We start from the raw sequence: 21,110 nt of genomic DNA on the forward strand, positions 1-21,110 counted from the left end.
GAAAGCTAAAGTTTAAATGAAGATGAGAATTGACTCTGGCTGTTTGGATTTTTCTGATCTCTGCAAGAGAGTGAATCACCCATACTGTTTTGAAGACCGAGTAACAAATAAAATCTGTTTTTCAGAGTATTAAGTCAGGTGTTGAATGACATCAGAGGCTGAAAAAGGGTTTGCACTGATGCTTTCAAAGCTCCTGTACTTAAGGCAAAAATATAATTAACGTTCCAACAGTGTTTCTGTTTGCTTTTGAAGAATCACAGATTTGGTTTGTACAAAAAATTACTATTGTAAACCAGATGCGTTTTTTCCCATTTTTTTCCATTTTGCATATTAGGTCATTTTTCCCAATAAATGAAAGTGAAAATTTAAACTAATAGGTTATGAACACTAATGGTGACTATTTCCACTGATTTAGAATCCTTTTTCTATAAAGAAATTATACAATTTGAACAGCTTTGAAATGAATCAACACTGACTAAAATAAAATTTTTTAGAGAGTCACAAAAAATGTGCAAACATTTTAATATAAATAGAATTATTAAATAACCAAATAACTACAATAGGAGTTTAATTGAAATATTATTACTAGGGCAAGGTCTGTATACCTCATTAAAAACAGAAGAAACTATTGTTACTCAGTTGATTAAGCCACCAATTTATATTAATTGGCATACAAATAATTCAACAAATCTGAAGAAATGAACTTTCTCTTTTTTTAGATCATGCAATAAGTCAACTTAGAAGGCGTATACCACATAAGAGAGAAAATGCCACAGGCATCATACCGATGCATTTAACCAATCACTTAAAAATTTTAATAGATTAAACATTTAAAACCTGGTTAGTCTAACCAACCAAGAGAACACCAAGGTGCAACCAGATATCCCAACAAAAGCCAAATGTTGTCTAAAAAACATCTTCCCTGATGTTGACCTGTTTCTCATACATAATTTCCTCTATATTGGTTCTTATACTTATGCATAGTTACTTATTTGCAATGCAAGGCCAAAATAAATAAGATGTGAGGGGCAGGATTAGGATACCAGCAGGAGGGTATAGGAGCCCCCAATCTGGATCTAACCTGTGTCTGCCGTTAGTATTTGTAGAAAACATCTCACTTGCACCAATGGGAGTTTTTCTTCCTAGGCAAATAGCAGGCATAGGAGACAATAAGTTAAATCTTTTGAATCCCTTCCCCAGGTTTTTCCAAAAATATTAAGTAAAAATTGAAACAAGATGCAATATTTAAATAAATTAGCCCAGATGGCAGGGTATAACGATAATCTCTTTGTTCACAGAAACTGATTATGTGCCATCAAGTCATTGTCGACTCTTAGCGACCACATAGATTTTCTCTATGATGATTCATCTCTAACCCGGTCCTTCAGGTCTTCCAACAGTACTGTATACCCATCGCCACTGTAACTGAGTCCATCCACCCTGTTGCTTGTCATCCTCTTTTCTTTTCTTTTCTTTTCTTCCACTTCTCCCATCATTACAGCCTTCTCCAGACAGTTAGGTATTTGCATAATGTATCCAACATAGGATAGGATCATTGAGCCTGGTCATTTGCGCCTGGAATGAGAACTCTGGTTTCATTTATTTGATGATCTACTGGTTTGTTTTCTTGGCTGTCCATTGTATTCTCAGAAGTCTTCTCTAATACCAAAGTTCAATAGCATCAATACGCTTTCTAATTTGCTTCTTCAAAGTACAATTTTCACTTCCACAGAGTATAACAGGGAATACCATGACTTGCACGATCTTTGTGGCCATAGACACATCATAGCACTTAACTAACTTTTCTAAGGCCTTCATAGCTGCTTTACCAAGTGCTGGTCTGCAGCATATTTCTTGACTGCTTGTTCCATTATTGTTGAAAGTTGATCCTAAAAGGCAGAAGCTATCCACCACGTTGATATTTCATTCTCAGCTCTAAGGCTGGTTGTTGTACCTCTTGTCATTAGTTTGGTCTTCTTTATATTTAATTTTAGTCCCATTTTTTTCACCGTGTTCCTTGACTAGGACTTGCAGATCCTTTGCATTTTTGGCTATCAAGGTAGTGTCATCAGCATAGTGCAAGTTATTATGTCTCTTCCTTCAATTTTAAAACCATGCCCATTTTCCAATCCAGCTTCCCTTAATAGATATTCAGCATATAGCTTGAATAAATAAGAAGAGAGTATGTAGCTTTGTTGTATTCCTTTGCTAACTTGGACCCAATCTGTTTTACCATGTTCTGTTCAGACAGTGGCTTCCTGACCTGTATATAAGTTTCTTATGAGGACAATGAGATGTCCTGGAATTTCAAATGCAAAGTTTCCAGTTATTTCTTTATTTTCTTTCTAAACTCGGTACATCAATTTCTAGCTTCTTTTCTAGGTCTGAAAGCAGGACATACTTGGAAGGTTCTCAAACTGGTCAAATATCCATTTGTGACAGAACAGGACTAGGGGCAATAAACTGGTATCACTAAGCACTACTTATGAACATAAGAGTTTCAGGTACTTATCCCCAAGTTTTTAATATATATATATAATTAAATCAAAGTATTCCAGAAAGTATGGTATCATATTTTGGAGAAAGGAAGAACAAGTTCTTTTTTAGAGGCAAAAGGTTACTTTGCAGGATCAGTGGTTATTTAGAACAAATGTGATCCCAAATAGATTATTTGCCTGCTGTAGGTTTCTCTTGTATGAGCCAAGTAGCCTGAAAGACACAAAGTTGCAGCAATTTGCATCCCAACTCATTTGACACCAAACAATTCAGAGTGTGCAGCTGTCACGAGCACCGTTGAGCTGAATGCATCAGCACAACGGCACACATAACAATACCACGGAAACAAGAGCAAGGGATTAAAAGATAAGCAAAGCGATGCACAACAACAGATACAGACCCCGAGGAGAAGGGAACGACCCCGGCCGGAAAATCCAGTCAAGAGAACACAAAGGGGGAAGAAAGAGCGACAAAGACTGGGCGGATCACGAGGCACACCTGGAGCTGTCAGCAGGAACGCAAAGGATATCGCTCAGCTGAAAGCAATCACCGGCCGGAGGAAGAAAACGATTACGAGAGGAGCCCGGGGCACCAGCAGGGGCCCCGCGACCCCTCACCTACCGGCAACGAAGCATACAGGACTTGGGGGGATGACACAACCCAAGGTGGGGGGGGCACTGACCGGCGCGGGCTATTTAAACCCCATACCGGCGCGCTCCCTTCACTCTCAGCTTTTTCCAGCTATGCACTATGCTGAAATAAACCAGAACCTGATCTTCCCTAAATTAGTGTCTGTGTTTTACTCAGTAGTAGGCAGTGCATGACATAAAGCTAAGAGTCCTAAACTCAGCCTCGCCAAGCCCCACCGGACAAAAACGAGCCGCGGGAGGAACAGACGGCGAGAAGAACACGAGTGGAGAGCGATGGAGCCGACGCGTCGCAGCCAGGATGAGCGAGTCGTACGGCGAGAGGCGGAGGAGAACCGACAGAGGCCAGAGGCAACGCGGACCCCAGGAGCCACGGACACCCTCCCGGCCCATCCCGAGCCTCAGCCCCACCCCCGGAGGGAGGCGGAGGCGACCCGACCATGGGAGGGAGCAACATACCTCCCGAGACCCGCGGAGACCTCCCCGCCCCACATCGCACCCCAGCCACAGGCGTGGAGCTTCAGCCCAACTGCAAGAAACGCGGTGGAGGACGGAGGGACGAACCAGCCGATTCGCTCCCAAGTCGAGGGAGCTGACCAGCAGACGGAAATGCCTAACCCCCACTGGTGGCCCAACTACGCGGAGACGCCGACCGGTCCAATCACAGCTGCGGCGCGGACCTTGGACCGAGAAACGCAAGCCAGACTCACGGCCATGGAAGCCCAACTAAGGGACCTCGGGACCATGCTGCAGTCGTTGATGTCCTCCATGCCTCACATGAACATACCCGCGCAGCTACACACCCCTATTCAAACCCCGAGCGGTCATGGCACCCCCATAGGCCAAATGATAACAGGCAAGCTTCCCCGGCGGAAGAAGCCATGGGACGGGACACGAGGAGAGGGGATCCACCGAACACCAGGGCCCCAAAGGACTTCCCCATTTCCTTTGACGGAAACCCCACGAAGCTGTCGTTTTTCATCATGAACGCCAGGGAGTTCATGGGGCGGCACGGACACTCCTTTGACTCCGAAGCGGACAAAATCGCAGCCGTGGCGATCAAGTTGCAAGACAGGGAGGCGGACTGGTACGTCCAAATGTACGAGTCCAATTCCCCAGCCCTCTCTGACTTCCACACCTTCATCACAGAGATGAAGCACTATTTTGAGGACCCGCTAGCCAAGAAGAGGGTTAAAAGTGTGCTTCAAGCCCTCAAACAGGGCCCACGAATTGTCGCGGACTACGCCCTCGAATTTAAAGCCCTCGCAAGGAAGATTAACGACTGGTCCGAGACTACCCTGATAGAGATGTTCAAAAGGGGCCTCAGCCGCGAGGTACGCCAATGGGCACTCTACCGGGATGACCCGGAGACACTGCAAGGCTGGATCTACCTAGCGGGGAGAGCAGAGCACGCTCATCACACTTTCTTGATGACGACGGCAGAGGACAAAACAAGCAACAGCCCAAAGGTACCCGCACCACACTTGGGGCCGGCCGGTCCCACGTACCAAAAGAAGAAGTTTGCTCGCGGACCCTGCGCGAAGTGCGGGAAAATGGGGCACAAAGCGGCAGACTGCTTCTCCAACAGAATGCCAACTAGCGCTCCCAAACCCGCACTGAAAACGACGTTCAAACCAAATAACCCACCGCCGCCCCCCCCCCACCGGATGACCGGAGCCACAGCGACACCGGACGAAGACTTGGACGCTTACTTGGCGGGGGAGGACGTCGAAGTCCCAGACCGGCTGGCGGGAAACGCTCCCCGCCTGCCTTAAAACGCGCCGCGAGGCAGGCGGTGGGACAGGGGCACGAAACACATAGAGCGACGAAAGCTCCATAATAATGGGGACAATCAGGCTTTCCTTCGGCAACAGAGCCACCACGGCTGCGGCGCTAGTGGACTCGGGGTGCTCCAAGAACCTGATCCACCCCGACATCGTCGCCAAGCTCGACCTGCCTTGTCTCCCCCTCCCCACACCGCTGGCTTTCCACCAACTGGACGGCTCAACAGCGGGAGGGAAACCAGCCACGACGCAGACCGAGCCTGTCACCCTGCAAATGGGCACCCACACCGAGCGAACATCTTTTGTGGTAACTCACATAGGGCGACCCATCATAGTACTAGGAATACCGTGGCTCGCGACCAACAACCCGCGCATTAACTGGAAGACCCGCACCTTCCAATTCGACGACGGCGCGTACCGGGCGCCAGTTCCGGTGGGCAGGATCAACCCCACAGTGGGACGGGCAGAGGCAGTAGCCCAGGACAACACAGCAACCCCAGAAGAACTACCTGAACAATATGCTGATTTCTCAGAGGTCTTCGGGGAAGAGGAGGCGGACCAACTACCCCCCCACCGCAAGACGGACTGTAGAATTGAGCTGCTTCCCGATGTCCCCTTACCCAGGCCGAAGATTTACTCGATGACCCCGAAGGAGATGACAACCCTCCGGGAGTTCATCGATAAAAACCTGGCTAGGGGTTTCATAGAGCCAGGATGCTCACCGGTCGGAGTGCCCGTCCTATTCCGAGAGAAAAAAGACGGCACCTTACGGCTCTGCACCGACTACCAGGGCCTCAATGCGGTGTCCCTATCCAATAAATACCCCCTACCCCTCGTGAAAGACATGCTCGCCCACCTGTCCACGGGAAGAGTATTCTCCAAACTGGACCTCCGCGAGGCTTATTACAGGATCCGAATCAGGGAGGGGGATGAATGGAAAACAGCGTTCAACTGCCCCCTAGGCGCCTTTCAGTACAAGGTGCTGCCATTTGGATTAGCGGGGGCCCCGGGAGTGTTCATGCAGCTCATCAATGAGGTACTGCATGAACACCTGTTCAAAGGGGTACTAGTTTACATAGATGACGTCCTCATCTACACCCAGACGCACGAAGAACACGTAACCCTAGTCAGGCAAGTCCTCGAAAAGCTAAGAAGGGCGAAGCTCTATGCCAAACCATCTAAGTGCGAATTCCATAAAGCACGCCTAGACTACCTGGGGTACCGAATCTCCGGCGAGGGCATAGAAATGGACCCCGCAAAAGTCGAGGCGGTGGTGAATTGGGAACGCCCACTTAAAAGGCGCCAACTTCAAAGCTTCCTCGGCTTCGCGAACTTCTACAGGTCATTCGCACAGGGGTTCGTGGAGATAGCCCTCCCCCTAACAGACCTCCTCAAAACTAAAGGAGTTGGGGACACACGGCGAGCCAAGAACCCAGGGACAGTACTAAATTGGACTCCCGCGTGTCAGACAGCGTTCAACAGACTGAAAGCGCTGTTCACAACAGAGCCAATCCTCGCACATCCGGACCCAGAACAGCCGTTCGTGGTCCAAGCCGACGCCTCAGACTTCTCCCTGGGGGCCATACTGCTCCAAAAGGACCCTGCAGGAATCCTGAAACCATGCGCCTACCTGTCAAGGAAATTCTCGGAGACGGAAAGGCGCTGGCACGTATGGGAGAAGGAGGCGTTCGCGGTAAAATCGGCGCTAGAAACACGGAGGCATCTACTGGAAGGAGCCACCCAACCATTCAAGGTCTGGACAGACCACCAGAACCTCGAGGCCCTCCGGACGCCCAGACGCCTCAGCCCGAAACAGGTCAGATGGGCCCAATTCTTCAGCCGCTTTAACTTTCAACTGAAGTTCATACTGGGCAAAAAGAACTTCCTGGCTGACGCCCTCTCCTGACTACCCCAAGACGAAGAGCCCGTCCCAGATATGATTGGGACGGTCCTATCCGCCTCCCAGCTGGGAATGGCAGTGACCACCCGAAGCAGCGCTCAGAAACAGCTCAACCCCACATCTCAACCGACAGCAAGCCAACCAGCGACCAGACGGCGCCACCCGCGACTGCCAGGAGGGATACGTGCGGACCTCACCGCCGCCCTCAAAACCGACCCCTGGCTACTAGCAAACCCTGACAAGGTGACAATGGAACAGGACTTAGCATGGGGGGAAGGCAGAATATATGTCCCGGACTCGCAGCGCCAGGCAATCCTGCACAGATCACACGACAGCAAACAAGCGGGACACTTCGGGTTTCTAAAGACCCTGCACCTAACACGACAGTTCTGGTGGCCCGCATTGAGACGGGACGTTAAGGCCTACGTAGCATCCTGCCCGATATGTGCAATGGCCAAACGGGCACCGGGAAAGCCCCTGGGATTACTACAAACGGTGGCGGAGCCCTCCCGACCATGGGAGGAAATCTCCATGGATTTTATAGTAGATCTACCACCCAGCCAGAAGAAAACAACCATTTGGGTGGTGAAAGACTACTTTTCTAAACAGGCACACTTCATCCCCTGCTCATCAGTCCCGTCCGCCCAGCAGCTGGCTAAACTTTTCCTCGTACACGTGTACAGGTTACACGGATGCCCCGTACGCGTGGTGACTGACAGGGGCACACAATTCACCTCGAAATTCTGGCGGGCTTTTCTAAAACTGATTGGGACCCAACAAGCCCTATCCACAGCCTGGCATCCCCAGACGGACGGAGCCACGGAGATCCTCAATGCCACACTAGAACAATTCCTACGCTCATATACCAATTACCACCAAGACGACTGGGTCGACCTGCTTCCGTTTGCAGAAGTCGCCTACAATAACGCCATTCACATGAGTACAGGGAAAACCCCGTTCGAAGTAGTCTCCGGGCGCGAGTTCGTACCCATACCGGAGCTACCGCAACCCCCGGGACCCCAAGTGGGCGCAGGCGACTGGGGACGGAAGATAGCAGAATCATGGCCAGTAATCACGGCAGCGCTGAAGGAAGCACAGTCCGCCTACAAAGAACAGGCCGACAAGCACTGGCGCCAACAACCGACATTCCAAGTAGGGGATATGGTCTACCTGTCCACCAAATTCATGAAATCACCTCAACCCTCGAAGAAACTGGGGCCTAAGTATATCGGGCCGCTTCGAGTAACACAGATAGTGAACCCGGTGGCAGTACGCCTGGACCTGCCGCACAATCTAAGGAGACTCCACCCGGTATTCCACAGCAGCCTCCTGAAACCAGCAACCACCTCCCGATGGCACCCAAGCACGCCTCTGCCCTCCCCAGTGATGATCGACGGCCAACATTTCGAGGTAAAAGAAATACTCGATTCCCGCCGTCAACGAGGCACACTATACTATTTAGTAAAATGGAAACACTTCCCCCACCCAGAATGGGTGGCGGCTCAACACGTTAAGGCACCGGACCTGACCCGAGCATTCCACACGACGTACCCCGACAAACCAAAGGGGCGCCCAGCTGAACCGGCCCCTTAGGACACACTTCCCCCCTCGGGCCTCCCCCCCCACCCGTGTCGCCCCCAGGGGAAGGGACCCCCCAAGCCCGCGACTTGAGTAGGCCTCCTCCTCCCTGAGACTCACCCTCCCCCCACCCTCTCCGGGCCCATTGGGGAGGGAAGATTGGTCATAGCTGCATCGCCAGAGGGCAAATGGCCAGGATGCACACATGACAACACAACAAAACAATCAACAAAACAAAAAGATAAGGATCCTACCTGGAGTTGAAACAGCACCAGACCAGCCACGCCTCCTCTCATGACAAACTGAGCAAGAACGAGCAGGGTGTGGTCGAGGCATGCGCACTCGCAGGGTGTGGTCGAGGCATGCGCACTCGGAACACACCCAAAAGATGGAAACGCGGTAGAGGGCGGAGCAAGGGGAGGGGTGAAAGCACTCCGGCGGGAAATACAAAAAAAAAAAAAAATCTGACAGCTCTCCCGGAAAAACCGGAATGCCGGGGGGGGGGCCACCATTCGAACAGGGGGCAGTATGTCATGAGCACCGTTGAGCTGAATGCATCAGCACAACGGCACACATAACAATACCGTGGAAACAAAAGCAAGGGATTAAAAGATAAGCAAAGCGACGCACAACAACAGACACAGACCCCGAGGAGAAGGGAACGACCCCGGCCGGAAAATCCAGTCAAGAGAACACAAAGGGGGAAGAAAGAGCGACAAAGACTGGGCGGATCACGAGGCACACCTGGAGCTGTCAGCAGGAACGCAAAGGATATCGCCCAGCTGAAAGCAATCACCGGCCGGAGGAAGAAAACGATTACGAGAGGAGCCCGGGGCACCAGCAGGGGCCCCGCGACCCCTCACCTACCGGCAACGAAGCATACAGGACTTGGGGGGATGACACAACCCAAGGTGGGGGGGGCGCTGACCGGCGCGGGCTATTTAAACCCCGTACCGGCGCGCTCCCTTCACTCTCAGCTTTTTCCAGCTATGCACTATGCTGAAATAAACCAGAACCTGATCTTCCCTAAATTAGTGTCTGTGTTTTACTCAGTAGTAGGCAGCGCATGACAGCAGCTGTTTCCTATAAAGGTCCCTGAAGTAACATCTGTTTATTTTCTGGCACAAGTCTCCAGGAACTTTTGTTTATTACTTTATACCCCACATTGGGCAGTATAAGAATAGCACAAAACAAGTATTATGAAATGCTAGTAAAGTGCTATAAATACTGATTATATTCATAGGCCAATCTGATCCCCAGATAATACTGGTCATGCAAATGAATCTCTAATGTTAAAGCAAAAACTCCCAAGTCCTTATTATTTTGTACTAATTCAATTTGTTGAACATCTTTAGCATGTTTCATAACACAAATCATTTTCCAGATGGAAAAAAATATATAAAATAACTCTGATTTTCTTCAGAACCTTTATCAAATGTGTAATTTGATCAGAATTCTTCAGGAAACAGTGGACTGGTTCAGCAATCAAAACTCAGTTTTTAGCTCACATACACTCTCTGCCCTTGTTCAGTTTCCTCCCCTACTTCTTGGCTTACAATAATATATTTATTGTAATTAATTAATACTCTATTTAACTAGGAGGGTAAGAAAGTTGTCCCAACCCTGCTAATTAACTGTCTCAGTGATCAGGGTCAACAGTTCTCAAATCATGGAATTTCTTCCCCCCACCTAGTAAAGCACAAAATGTCTGAAAGAGGAGGTAATCACGAGGACTAACGTGACCCATATAAGGTGTCTCACACCATCCAAAGCCATGTAGTACAAATTCCCTGGCACCGGAGTTTCACATCTGCACAGAGGACTTGCGATGACTAGCTCTGACAGCCTGTCTCCCGTCTTCTGAGTATCATTTGAAAAGGTCTGCCCCCCTTTTCTAATACTCTTCTGTGCATGGTTGGTTCTGTGGGAGGACTGGTTATTTTATGTTATCTTTTCAGTACATCCATTAAATCAGCACCTCAGAGCACAGCTCTCAGTCCAGCAACAAATAAATATACATAGGCAGAGGCTGAATTGTCTTCCCTCTCACAGATGCTTGTTACTGAGATATGAAAATATAAGAGTAAGGGTACCATAAGTTTAGCCATACTGATCACCACTAATGTAGATGGGCTTTCAAAAGGGACTGGAGGGCAGTTCTGTTGAGGGCTGACAGTCTCAGACTCAACGTTACCTTCAGGTTAGGGGCAGCATATCTCCGTGGGAATAATGGTGGGAAAGGAGTATGCTTCCATCACCTGCTCATGAGCGCCCCAGCAGCATTTAGTTGGCCACTGAGAAATAAAAAGCTGAATGGCTAAACTGACTTGTTTGATTAGAGAAAGGCAATATCTACATTTATTGGAAACCCCTTATGGAATTTTTGCATAAAAAAGAAAAAATGAACTTACGATTTATGGTTTTGATGATTAGACAGGATAGGTTATAGAAAGAAGAGAGTCATGATATAACTTTAGAGAGGTTAAAATATAATTGTGCTTACAAATGCTGTGAAGAAGATCAGAAGCCACTTCTTTATATCTTGCCTTATATTTTCCTTCTACTTTTTTCTTTCTGCACTTTTAGCTTTTTCTTTCTTTTTCTTCCTTTCCCTTTCTCCTATTTTAGTTGGTATTAGTTCTCATTGTTAAAACTTTCTCTCTCTCTCTCTCTCTCTCTCACACACACACACACACACACACACACAAGCTAGTTTACAGCCTTAGGCTGATCCTGCAAGGTGTTTCTCTTGCTTCTAGTGGAAAATGACAGAGCTAATTCCAAAAGAACTGCCATTGGCATATGGTAGTCGAACCTGTCTGTTGGATTATATATAACACTTCAGTGGCTGTTTCCATGTTACAAGGTCTTAGGCAATTTTCAAGACCAAAGACTTGTCAAGGAACCTTAACACCATAAATGCCCAAATTTAGGAACATACAACATCCCCATTTGCAGGTATGGCCCTACTGGTACAAGAACTGCACAGAATTATTCCTTATAACATTTATGTTCTTTAAATAAAATTCCACAAACACAAGCACAGTTTGCCCTGTCTATTATGCTTCCAAACTCCCCACACTAATTCCAATACAAGCTTCATAATTTTAACCCAAATGTTTCTTTGGACTTTCACTTCCTGGAAATCTGCCCTGAATTTGGATTTTGGTTAGATGTATGGTTTGTGGACTTTTAGGATATTTGCCATGCAAATATAAAATTCAGATCTAAATTCCAGAGACTGCATAAAGCCTGAAAATTAAATGGTCATCATGTTATAAAGACTTGAAAGAAAGCTATTAAATACATGGCCACAACCTAGGAGTGACAAAAAAGCCTTGTCCATGTAGAGAACTGTGCCTTAAGACTTTCCAGAAGAAATCTGCTAAGTATTCCCAGCAAAATAAAACATTAATTGTTTTAAAGAACCAAGTGGAGACAGTACAAGACTATGTTAGAAAACTGGCTTCAGAACAGGAAAAACTCTAGTCATAGTTGGAAACTCGTCAAATCTGAAAAGTCATAAGGATTCTAGAGGCCACTTTTGGGTCTTCAAGCTTAACTCAATTCATTTACAGATTATTCAGATGAGCTGCTGTCCTCTTGTTATTTAAGAAAGAAGCCAAAACAACAGCTTCAGAATTATCTTTGCAACCAAGCAGTGCTGTGCCTGTACAGAAGCTACCAGATTTCGTTCTCTGTAAGGGGTTCACAAGTGATCCCTTTCTTATTTGAAAAATGGGAGCGCTGCTTTAGAAGAATATGTCCAAGCAGTCCTTCAATTTTAATAAATGCCATGTGAAGGCTATACAACCATGTAAACATAGAAAACTGTGATACAGCAAGCCAAAATATTGGCTCACCCAGTTTGGTATCGCTTCCTCTTATCTGACATTGGCTCTTTAGAGATTTCAGACAACAGACGTTGTTTCCAGTCCTGCTGACTTGCATTCTTTCTTCTGAGTTCCTAGGATGTACCCTACCACTTACGTTATGGCCTGACGAATGGTCACTGTATATGATGTCGAAATACAGCATCACATACTGTTTTCTGTTTATAGCTTACAATTAAAAATGAAAATAATACAGAAAAGATGAAGTTAACTGGTACTCAAAGCCTCTGGTGGTATTGTGACATATAAAATGGTCGGCCCATGGAAGCTATTGAATCCAACAGATTTCCAACTTACTCTTTGAAATACGCTCCCTGCTTTGGTCAACTCACATGAATTCTGGAATCCTGAATCGACCAGGTTTGTTAAATGATTGCTCCTCTCCTACACAGAATACATTCCAGTTGAGTGGAAGCAGTGGAAGATCTGGGACAAATTTTTCACATACATCACAGCAGCTATTTGAAACGGGAAGCTTTTGATTAAAAAAAAACACCACACACTGTTTGCCAGCACTGTGCTTTCTGAGTGCTATTCAGGGAGCTACTCGGGAATTGTCAGAAGATTATGGCTCACTGAGAAAAACTATAGCCTGTTTGAAAAACAACTTAAGAAAGGAGACGCTCACATCTAATTAACATTTCCTTCATGGCAGAGTCTGCCCTGCAAGGCTTTAATACCTGCTGCTGGATTTGTTTAGCTTGCATTTGATTTTGCCTAAGGATGCACGCAAAGCAGTTTAAGAAGTTTGTGATTTAGTTGGGCCCTGGGCCTACATTCTTCCTGACTACTGAAGCTTTGCTGATACGGCACTTAACACACCCTTTTCAGAAGGTATATTTCAGACACTTGGAGTTGATTGTTATGCTTTCCTTAAAAAAGGTATCACTAGGAACTGACTTGGGGATCTAATTATTAGTCTTTTACTTGTACCACAGGAGCAAGGTAGTACTAGCCAGTCAGTCTGAGGTAAAAGAAGCCAATTATTGTACATTTTTAAAAAGTTACTTAAATTTTCCACCTACAGCGTATATATTTGTATGTTAGAAGATGTTTTAATGCTTTCCAGATTGTAAGCTGCCCAAAGTCTAATGAGTAGGAAGCATACAAATAATGGTAAGCAAACAAATAAATAAGTAAATAAAATGTACTTCTGCTGCATTGTAGATTCCACAGGAATACATTATGAATATCCTTTTATCCTAACTAGGACTAGTTTCACCATCACCTAAGCACAGGATACACTTCCATCTAGCCTCTGTCTTTGTACATATGACTTTCATCACTGAAATGGACATTTAAAAGCATGGACTAAGCCATGTTCAGAAGATGAAAAACTGAAATGAATGACCATGTTAATGTCAATGTATATGAACATGACCAAGTATAGATCTTGCACGTTGCTGTGAAACTGAATAATAAACATTCTTGTTTACATTTTTGTAAACAAGGTATTACTGTCTTTTTAAATTATAAATCAGATTTAGATAAATTTAAAAACAAGAATATTTTTTTATTAGTGATTTTTATCCACCCTATCACTAACCTGGTGTTGATGGTCTTTCCAGCATATTCAAATGATGGTAGATAAAAGCTTGACTGTCATGAACAGTGTCCATATCAATCTCTTCCTCCTCTTGAGAATTTGAAAACTACAACATTAGAAAACAAAAACAAAACAAATTTAAGGAGTGTTATTCACTAGCTTAAATATGTTTTCTTTCCCACCTCCATTGAAAGTAATTACAATAAGCAAGCTTGTTTAAAAACAAAAATGTTGTCGTTTAAACAGCCTAATCTCACTTACTGTCAAATACTCCTAAGCAGCATAGAATGAGAAATATTCATTTGTGCTCCTTAAGATATGGCTATGAACACAAATATAAAAATGCAGCAGACAACGGGTTGCTTAGTCTGAGCCACCTGGCGTCAGCAGTTTCTTCGCACTATGGGACAGAGGAAGCTACTGGACACAGTAATGTCAAAAGCTAAAGTTGTTTCACTCCCTACCTCATTCTTGGAGTATCTTATTTATTTAAAATAAAGTTCACCCATAATCCAAAGTATCATGTGATGAGTTACAATCCATCTTCCAAAAGGGGCTGGATTTTTTCCCAGTCAAGCACAGAACCATATAATGACATCTTAAGACTAGAGCTTATATGCATGACTCTCCAGTTGTCTACCATTTACCTACCCTTATTTTGAGCTTAACTTTGCTGTCTTCGGTCTTCTCAAGTATCTGGCCAGGTTCCAGGGGGGACCCAAGAGGGGTATCAGCTTTCCTCTTCAACCCCTGCTGATGTGGAAGGGGGATGACTGATGTTTCCTTAACAAGGTGATCATCCTCCTTGAGAAGCAATTAAAAAATTAAATTTGGACATACTGAGAGTGGTATAACAACAGGAATATAAACAATTCTAATCTATTGGAAACTGAACATAATACATTTGGGATCCTTCACAATATCAGCTGTAGGAGTAATTCTTGAGAAGACAAATGCAATCATTCCTTCTGGATACAATGGAACAAGCTGTCACCCTCCCAAACCAGAAAAATAGTCAATATGTTACTAAACAATGACGGCCATTCCTTATTTTTCTTTAAAAAAAAAAGGGCGGATATTAGGCCCCTACGTGAGCAAGATTACTGGGAGAATGGGGTGGGAGAGAGGATATTATTAATCATAGGTTAGTTATGACCAATGCCAAAACAAAGCTACCTTATAAATTGAGAGCCTTACAAGTAAGATTCTTAATACAGCCTTTTACTGAAAGATATGTTTCACTAGTAAAAAAGAATGTCAGCCTAGAGGAAAAGCTAAAGTCACAATCATTTACATTTGTCATCACTTGTCCATGTGCCAATTTATCACACAGGCTGATACCTTAAAATGTGTGCCATTGGCTATGGAAGTTTCCCTCCCCATAAGAGTCAATCTTCTATTGATTAGATGTAGGCATAATGTTCACTTTTCAAGCAACTTGGATGAGAAAAATTACAGCCTGATAAATCAATGGTTGCGTGAGAGTGGAGACAAGCCTTGACCAATATTCCCCTCCACGGAAGTGGAATACACTGACAAAATAAGGGAAGCAGACCGCAGTTAAATCAGAAAGAACAAGAGTTAAAAATGGAGACCGGTTTCATTGTGGGAAACTGAGCTACTACGAGTTAAGGGAGTTAAGGCTGTGCAAGGAATCAAGGAATTTGCTTACTGTGCTTTGGAAGCCAACTACCTGACCCAGAGCGTTTGGATTGTTAGGAGGTTCCGGGCCACTTGCCCCGGGCTCAGGGATAATAGTAGGATTGAGTACAGCTTTCTTTTCTTTGAGGTTAAGGACCAAGCCAAGCTCCGGCAGGGGCAAGCAGGAAGGCCTGCTAAGACCAAACAGTGTGAAGTATAGGTCGACAGCACCACAGCGCAGCCTCCAGTCGTGGGATGTACCTTTGAAGCAAAGAGAGAGCAAAGATCCTCCGTCATCTTCACAGGCATTGCGCCCAGCACTGCACCATCCACAGCGAGTTCTGCGGCAAGCCGTACGGGCTCAAACTTCACAACTACGGGTAGGCCTGGGGTTATGACGGCGACTGAGACTGGGATTGCTATCACCAAGCGATGCGGTCATTAAACGCAATGTCATGTGACTATTTTGCTTAGCAATGGGAATCCAGGCAGTCCCATTGTCATCGAAACCACAAGACGTGCAGGTTGTGAAGCAGGAAGTGGAGGGAGTCCAGGGAGGGGGCGCAGGGGGGCCGCAGGGGGACGAGGGAGGCCTGCCACAGGCTGCACATGAATTGGGGAGGGGCATGCTGCAGTGTCGCGCAAGCTCAGAAAGGCCAGGGGAGGAGGGTGCAGGGTGCATACAAGCACAGAAATGCCGGGGAAAGAGCGCACGGGGTGTGTGTAAGCGCAGGGAGGCCTGGGAGGGAGGGCGCTGGTAGGTGCATGCATGCAAGCAAAGGGGGGGAAGGAGGGTGTGGTTCGTGCAATTGAAGGGGGGAAAGAGGACGTGGTGTGAAGAAAGGCGGGGGAAGACTTGAGACCTTCCCTGCTGGCTTCCCCATTGACTTTGCTTGTGGGAAGCCGGCAGAGAATGTTACAAATGGCGATCAAGTGACTTTGGGATGCCGCAACTGGTTTTAAGTACAAGCTGGTTGCCAAGCACTCGAATTTTGTTCACATGACTGCAGGGGCGCTGCAACTTTTGAGGACTGGTTGTAAGTCTCCTTTTTCAGCGATGGCGTAACTTCAAATGGTCACTGAATGAGTGTTCGGTAAGTGAGGACTACCTCAGCTAGTCCTCGGCTTATGTCCATTCGTTCAGCAACCATTCAAAGTTTTGGAGGCGCCGAAAAAATGGACGTACAGCCATTCCCCGAAGTTCCAGCCATTGCAGTACCCTGATGGTCACATGATCGTAATCTGGCAGCTGGGGGGCCTGGCTTGCGATTATGATGTCGCAGGGAGCCAGTCACATGATTGGCAGTTGTGACATTCCTGCTGGCTTCCCACAAACAAAGTCAATGGGGAAGCCGGCAGGGAAGGTCTCAAGTCACTCCAGAAGTCACTCCTGCCCGCAGCGCCTCCCTGCCCACAGTCTCTGCTGGCCCTCCCCTGACTCACATGCAGCCTGCGCTGGGCCTCCCAAGCCCTCCCCCAGCCTCCCTTGACTTACACATGGCCTGCAATACAAGGCCAGATGGATATACCAAATATAAGGGTTAATTAAAAGGAAAAAAATGCAAACTCATAACAAAACTCATTGATTTGAAACTGTCACACACAGACATATATTCCAAGTTTTTTCTCTGAAGATTTCCATTATAACAATAAGCTCACTGCCTCAACTTTAATGGTACAAAAATGAGTGCCCAAGTAGGGGATCTAGCAAGCTTAGTTTCTATTAGTCTTTTTATTCTGATTGATTTACTCCGAGAAATATCACAGATGACTTTAGTGGCAGCATGACTATTTTAATAATCAGCATTCTTTATTCAGAAATTTTAAATATTTTTAACAAAACTATTTTAAGTTTTACAAAGCCCAAAATGGAAAGCCTGGGTATCCTTCCCATATCCCAGACAGGACCTAACAAGCAGCACACTATCTCCTCCACTGCTATCACCAAATAACCTCACATATCAGGGTTTAGTCCTGCTCATGTCTGAAATCTAGAGGTTTTTTTGGAGGATGTGCAGAGTAAGTAGTGCACCTCCTTCTCTTGCCAAACTGCCAGTAATGCTCAGGATCATTGGTTGTATATTAAGAGGAGGTGAAAAGTTACTAAAATCATTTACACTTGTGGTGAAGGTTGGAAGTCCTTTCTTTCTTTCTCTATTTTTTCTTTTCCTTTGCACTTTTTACTCTTTCTTTCTCCTCTTCTTTCCTTCTTTTAGTTTGTATTAGTTTTTACTATTGCAATTATAACGTTTAAATTATTTTTTAAACAAGTTACCAGCCAGTAGAGCCCCACTCATCTGTATTCTGCAGAAATTTGTTGCAACTTATGTCACAATGTGCACACCTGAAGTTGCATGCAAGGTAAGGCCAAGAAAAGATAGCTGATATATTTATCATGTGGGAAGCAAAAATATTTTGAAATTTAGCCAGTAAATGAAGTAAAAGGCATGTTTCTCAAGCACAATTCACCCAAGAGGAAAATTATAAGGCGGACCCATATGCCTATGACTGTTACAAGATCCTACGGCATATGATACTGTATGGACACAAGGACCCTTTTGCCCTGATAAGAATGCTCAGACTAAAAACACAATGAAATGAAGCTCAACAGTTCTTGCCACCCAAAGTTGAACCGATCTTCCAGAAGATAATAAACCAGAGATTATTTCCCCTTGCTTTTCTTTTCTTTCCAATTTATATATAGACTGATTTCAACCACAGACAGAAAGAACAGATCTTTGCCAAGAATTAGTTTGTTCATTCAGATAATGAAGGTAACAATATGAGCATGCAATCTGAACTTTAAAACCAGTTATTGGATACCCTGATTGCCTTGGAAGCAGATATTTTAAATACGAATATTTATTTAAGGAATGTTTGGCATTCACTAGTTCCAGCTTTATTCTGGGAGGCAGTTTACACTCCCCCTAATATGTAATGACATGGTGAAGATCTGATTATTTCAATGGGCCTTCCAAATAATCAAACTAGAGAGAGTTTATCTTAATAAATATTCTTACTAGTAATCTGGGACTTCACAATTGTTCTTTACAGAAAGTACAATACAAATAAAAGGTCCATAAGACTCACAGAGATTTGCTGCTAACCCTTCAAAAATCAAGAATATCTCTCCCATTATCACTTCTTTTGTTACAACAAGGTCAATAAGTTAAAGACTAACTTTGTAAGACCAACTCACTTCAGTATTTTTTTTAAAATACAAGACAAGATCCAAACTATTTACTTCCTGAATTTGACATCTAGCGAATCCTTCCAAAAATAACTGGGGTGGGTGGGTTGTCCCCCCAATTACTTAAGCTGCTAGCACAGCTGTAAACTTGCAAATGTATAAAGGTCACACAAGATTAAAGTCACATATAAATGTTCTGATGTAAGCATTATTAACCATAGGTCAGATTTTGAAAATCAATTTTTACACCCTTGGTAAGATAGGGTCTGTTACAGGAAAACAGAAAACAGTGACAGAACTCTTGTGTAACATTTTTCTTCTATAAAGTATTGTGCGTTTAAAATAAACCAGCTTACCAGGACAAGACACGTGAATATTCCACTAAATGGTTCACTTGCAAAACTCTTACAGATTTTTAAAATCCAGAGCATATTTTTATATGTATGATTAATATGTGGTTAAAAAAAACACAGGGGTTGTTATGAGAATAAGAAGTGCCACTGAATACCACTTCCTGGGAGAGATGAGTGGAAAAAGGTTGAATGCCTTCATAATCAGCTTGCGGGCCTTCCAGAAGTATGTTTAGCCACTGTGGGAAGCAGGATGTTAGACCTCTGAAACCAGAAGTGCCATATAAACACAGTGACCAATGTCACCATCCAATCTACTAACTCTCATGAATTTCTTAATGCCATTTAAAAGGCATCTAAGCTAGTAGCCATCACAACTTGTGGCAACGAAGTCTATAAATTAATTATGCATTGTTTGATTCCCCTTGCAGCCAGACCTATTTCTAATCAAATTAATTTGAAACAAAGAGCATAACAAAGTTAGTATGCAAGATGAAAGTCCACATTGTGCAGACAGGATGTATGAAGGGCTGCAAAGGGGAGAACAGCCTCCTCCCAGTTCTGCTGATGGAAGCAGAAAGCCTTGATTGCATAAAAGCTAACTTCCTTTGTTACATTGCATCCTCAGTTAACAGATGAACAATAGCAAATTGCTGAATATTCTTCCTATGTATTCTCCCCCATTATACAAGAAGGACTATAACAACTCAGTGTCTGAAGATTGCGATCTCTGGCACTAAGTCTGTTAGTGAAAGTCTTATGTTTATTCTTCCTAGAGAAATCACTGGTCTTTTATTCGATGTGACATTTGCTTTCCACGTTGAGCTGAATTTTGAAGAAACCTATCATAAGGATCAAGCCAAGCCCGTAAGTTCACTATTACAAAGGCAAACCAGTATACAGTGGAGGTGGTTCCCATTTATAGCATACTTAGAATAATGTTTATTGCAGACCTGACTACAAGACAAAGTCTATGTTAGAGAAAATTGTGCAGGAATTAAGTCCAAAGAAGTTCCATGTGTGTGCTTTAGGTTATAATGTCATAGGGTAAATTCTGAAGGTACATGAATGTTTATGTCTAGCTTTGTTCTGTATAACAACAGAGAGTGCCTGGGAAACACATGCTGCCTCAAGTACCATGCTAGAAAAGAAGAATATGAATTTAATAAAATAAGCCCTCCAAAAATCAGTGGGACTTACTAACAAGCAAATATATGCGTAGGAACAGCTATCTGGTGTATCTATTATACCAAAATATAAATTATTAATGTTTTATAATATAAAAAGTATAAGTAGTTTTAAAAAAAAGATTTAACCTGAATTCATAAGCTTCCAGAGTTGATCCACCAAAGCTTCATTGCATAAAGGAGATTCCATGTTCTTGGTAAATGGTGGATTCTTTGTCAACATGTTTAATATTTTATGTCTAAAAGAAGACAAAAATCAACTTTTAATCCACACAAACTCTAAGCTGCAGGTTTTTATTCTTGCATTTTCTCAAATTTTGAAGGAAGTCCTTAAATGTAATATTATAGGATCGAACGTGTCCTTTGTGCTCACAAAAGCTTAAGAAATCACATTCAGCGAATTTGCCTAGGTTTCTAAAAATGCATCAACAGACATTTTAGAGAAAAGTCCCAGATCAATAATGGTCAGTGGAACTAACAAAACAAAGAAACCAACAGGAAAAGAGGCTATACTGTATTGTTCAAAGGTTGTAGTATTCAGGTCATTGGGGATACAGACTTGGACTATTAACTCTCTAACTTAAAGTCAGCAGGCAAAACATTCAACAAATGTATTATTTATAATCTTTGTCCCCAGTTACAAACCAGAAACCAAGTACAGGTAGTCCTTGGCTTATGACCATTTGTTTAGTGACCATTCAAAGTTAGGATGGCACTGAAAAAAGTGACTTATGACTGGTCCTTGCACTTACAACTATTGCAGCATCCCCGCAGTCACATGATTGCAATTTAGGTGCTTTGCAACCATTGTCCAGTTACAACGGTTGCAGTGTCCTGCACTCAAGTGATCACCATTTGTGACCTTCCCAGCTAGTTTCTAACAAGCAAAGTCAATGGG

The 21,110-nt window shown here is 44.4% G+C and overlaps 1 protein-coding gene across 1 annotated transcript in view; it reads right to left on the bottom strand.

Moving 5' to 3' along the window:
* TAF2 (TATA-box binding protein associated factor 2) overlaps positions 1-21,110 on the bottom strand; it is a 65,184-nt gene that overhangs the window by 6,339 nt on the left and 37,735 nt on the right. Inside the window, exons 22-25 of the mRNA XM_063299631.1 lie at positions 20,342-20,451; positions 15,517-15,746; positions 14,496-14,648; positions 13,845-13,950 (exon numbers count right to left, since the gene is read on the bottom strand). Coding sequence (XP_063155701.1) covers positions 13,845-13,950; positions 14,496-14,648; positions 15,517-15,746; positions 20,342-20,451 — 599 coding nt within the window. The remainder of the gene's footprint in view (positions 1-13,844; positions 13,951-14,495; positions 14,649-15,516; positions 15,747-20,341; positions 20,452-21,110) is intronic.

This window comes from Candoia aspera, chromosome 3 (genome assembly GCF_035149785.1).
Source record: "Candoia aspera isolate rCanAsp1 chromosome 3, rCanAsp1.hap2, whole genome shotgun sequence".
NCBI lineage: Eukaryota > Metazoa > Chordata > Lepidosauria > Squamata > Boidae > Candoia > Candoia aspera.